Genomic DNA, 3,509 nt, shown 5'->3' on the forward strand with positions numbered 1-3,509 from the left:
ATCCTCACCAATACTTGATCTTGTGGGACTTTCTGCCTTTTGCCAATCTGAAAGCATGAAACATTAAATCACATTTCCCTGATTATCAGTGACAATCATCTTTTCATATTGTTGGACTATTCAGGCTTTTCCTATTCATAAATTTTACCCATTTTTCTAATGTAGCAGTTCTAAGTATGGTCTGAGGTCTCTTCCTTTTCCAATTTCCTATCATGTGAAGCTTGATTTTCTTCATATACTTTAACCAAAATATAGAGCAAAAGACTGCAGAAACAGATAGGAGAATCCAGCTGTCTTTTATTAAGCTAAACATTAAGGAGATTTTCAAAAATGTAAAACAATGCTTCTCAGTAAATTTCTTTTGAAAAAATATTTTCCATAATCACTTAATGTGTATTATTTTTTAAATAAATTAATGCTTTAAATTCTGTATTTTAATTTCTAATGAGGGACTACCAATAGATATAATCTACACACGCATACAAAGAAAAATCTCTCTGCGGCTCTCAATTTTGAAGAGGATAAAGGTGCACTGAGGCTAAAAAGTTTGAGAACTGTTGTATTAATGCATGGCTGTCACCTGGTCATAGATTTGTAGGAGGTTCTTTTGTTTTTAATGTATTCTAGATCCTCATCCTTTGGTCAGTTTTATGTATTATAAACATTCCTCCCTGTCTGAGGCTTGTCTTTTTATTGTTCCACAGAAGTTTTTATTTTGATTCAGTCCCATTTTCCTATTGTGTTGTGCTTTTGCTATTTTGAAATAGGGAAAGTCTCACTGACTTTATAAAGAACCCCAGCTTTGGCACCATTGAATGAATTATGGAAAGGAAACAGAATTTCTCCTTTAATGAAATCAGTGTAAAATGTGCTTATGTATTTTAGCACATTTTGTTTTGCCTCAAATGAAATCGAATGTCTGTGATTCACCGCAAAATATTTTACCCTTGACATAATATATGTTTCTATTTTCTCTTCAGAAGTAGATTAGGAAGGAAATTCCTACAAAACTTAATGCACATTTAATTCAACATGCACATTTCTGTCTGCAAATATTTTAACTGGAAAAGATTTAACTCATTTAAATTCAACATTTTATATAAAGCTTTTGTATTTACAAAGCACTTTTCATATATACTATTGTGTTGACCTTCATAATAATACTGTATGATAAATGGGGACAATATTATGCTGAGAACTGTGTCAGAGTTAAGGAAAATGAAGATCAGAGAAGTTAAATGATTTCGCGGCATCACATACTCAGAATCAGAAATGAGATCTAAATTCCAATCACGATTGATGAAGATCATTAAAAATTATGGTTGATTTCTGTCAATCACAATAAAAGTGACAAGTAACCCCAATCGATCCTCACATGAAGCAGAAATAAATTAAACACCTGAATGGCTGGCACAAGAGGAAGCAAGGAAGGCCTGAAGGGCATCTGCAGGGCAGTCTCTGGCTTCTTACTTTTTTACTGTACAATAACATGCGACTAATATGCCCGTTTATTCATTAATATTTCTATTCATAATTATGAGCATTTCATCTAATTCAAATTAGAGGAAGGTGGAGAGCGTTCAGATGAAGCCTGGGTCTAGGAAAGAAAAATGACTAACATTTCCCCTGAAGGGACCAATGAGGGAAAAAACAATTAGGAAGCATTTGTGATTGTTACAGAGAGAAAGGGAAGAAGGTAAAGAAAATATACATGTTTCTAAACAGAAAAAATTAATGATTAAGGTATAAAAGCATATTTTCAAGTAAATCACACAGAATGACCCACATCGTCAACACTATCCCTGAGGCTTCAGAAAAGACCTTGCCATCAGAAACCTGTATTTTAGAGCTTATACATGCCTGAAGACTCCTCCATTTGAAGATTCAAGGATATAAGGGAAACAACTTCACTGAACAGAAAGTCTGTATTTCAAGCTAGTGAGTTCAAAGTTACTTTCAAGACCAATTAAAAGAATTGCCCACTTAATCCACCCTAAAAATTGACTCATCACCAAACATATACTTGATCACACTCACTTATGTAAGAATTCTCCATAGTTCTTTTGATTTAATATTCGTCTTTGCTACGGAATAGATGGCATAAATATCAGCCCTGTTCAAAAATCTTTCATTAAAAAAGTTTTCTCCATTGAATGATGTAAAAAACAAAATAAAAATTTCTGAAAATAGAGAATGGAAAAAAACCAAGGCAAAATATGTCTTAAAGAGTCAGTATAAATTCTAAACCATCTGCTACCTGGATCTATTATGCTTTACAGCTGTCACCGTGCCTAAGGAGGAAGCGCCATATAAATTAATTTGCTTCCACCTCCACAATTCAAAGTGAAAAGCCAAAAGATATATCTTGTTGATAACTACCAGTAAAATCTCAAATTAATGTAATTATATCTTGAAAAGAGATAATTCTTGAAACATAACCAGATAAGTTCCATTAGTTTGCACCTATTAGTGTCCTTGAGGGAAAAAATATAATCAATAATAGATTATTTAGAAATTACTTTAAAATTAGAACTGGAGTCATGGTATCAGGTAGGAAAAAAATCTATGATGATTTTAAAATGATCTGGAATCACTGACAGATCATGAAGCATAACAAAATACAAGATACAAAAACAACGAATCAATCATATAAAAATACTTAATGTGAAATTCACAAAATAAAACATATAGGGGCATTTGTATGTGTTAAAATAATTTAATTCTCCCTGTACATTTCTGTCCCCATGAGCCAACAGAAATCAAGAATGTGTACTTTACAATATTTACCTGTTCTGAGATATTCAAGTCAATTCAGATGGCAAATGTAGAATTCAATCACTAATGAAATGTTTAAAAATATATATATTAAACAAAAAAAATATTTTTACAAGATAAAAAATAATCTTCCACAATGCAATAAATTGCAGATCACTGAAATTTTAACTCTTTAGATGATTTCAGTTCAGTTTTTGGTTTCAAAATCTAGAGACAGTCAAAAAGAAAAAGCGCTGGCAGAAGGTCTATCTGTTTTTACGTTTCTCTTTCTTGCTTCGACTACTCGTTACACTGTTTAAGGATGATGATGAAGGTGCTCTTGCATGACCAGTGGCCTTCAGATGGTCAAAAAGTTTATTCCGGGATGGAAATTCACTATGGCAGGTTGTACAGCTGATAAGAACATCATTCTGAGAAGAGAAGGAAATAATAAATAAAAGCATGTATTATTATCTGAGAGCAGTGTTTTATGTTTTATGTTTTCATGTCGAGATTAAACATCAAACAATTGCAAAAGAAAGATCTCTCTTAACAAAACGAACAGCTACCAAGACAGGCTCAAGAGAGGCGGCCGTTCTTGGAGTTTAACTCCCATTAATCGACACTATGAACCTAAAAAGTCCCGAGACATTCAATAGCATGCACCGGATGGACTAGACCAAGGCTTTAGATTTCAAAGTAATGGAAAACAGAATAGTAATTGTTCTGGTACAGGCTTGTATTTCCAATGTGCT

At 32.8% G+C, this 3,509-nt stretch overlaps 1 protein-coding gene across 2 annotated transcripts in view; it reads right to left on the reverse strand.

Moving 5' to 3' along the window:
* Nucleotides 1–1,077: 1,077 nt before the first annotated feature.
* DNAJC21 (DnaJ heat shock protein family (Hsp40) member C21) overlaps nt 1,078–3,509 on the reverse strand; it is a 27,883-nt gene continuing 25,451 nt past the window's right edge. For both annotated transcript variants that reach the window (XM_011380709.2, XM_023523675.1), the window contains one exon: nt 1,078–3,185. In XM_011380709.2, coding sequence (XP_011379011.1) covers nt 3,021–3,185 — 165 coding nt within the window. In that variant the 3' untranslated portion in view covers nt 1,078–3,020. The remainder of the gene's footprint in view (nt 3,186–3,509) is intronic.

Source organism: Pteropus vampyrus, unplaced genomic scaffold, assembly GCF_000151845.1.
Source record: "Pteropus vampyrus isolate Shadow unplaced genomic scaffold, Pvam_2.0 Scaffold400, whole genome shotgun sequence".
NCBI classification, from domain to species: domain Eukaryota; kingdom Metazoa; phylum Chordata; class Mammalia; order Chiroptera; family Pteropodidae; genus Pteropus; species Pteropus vampyrus.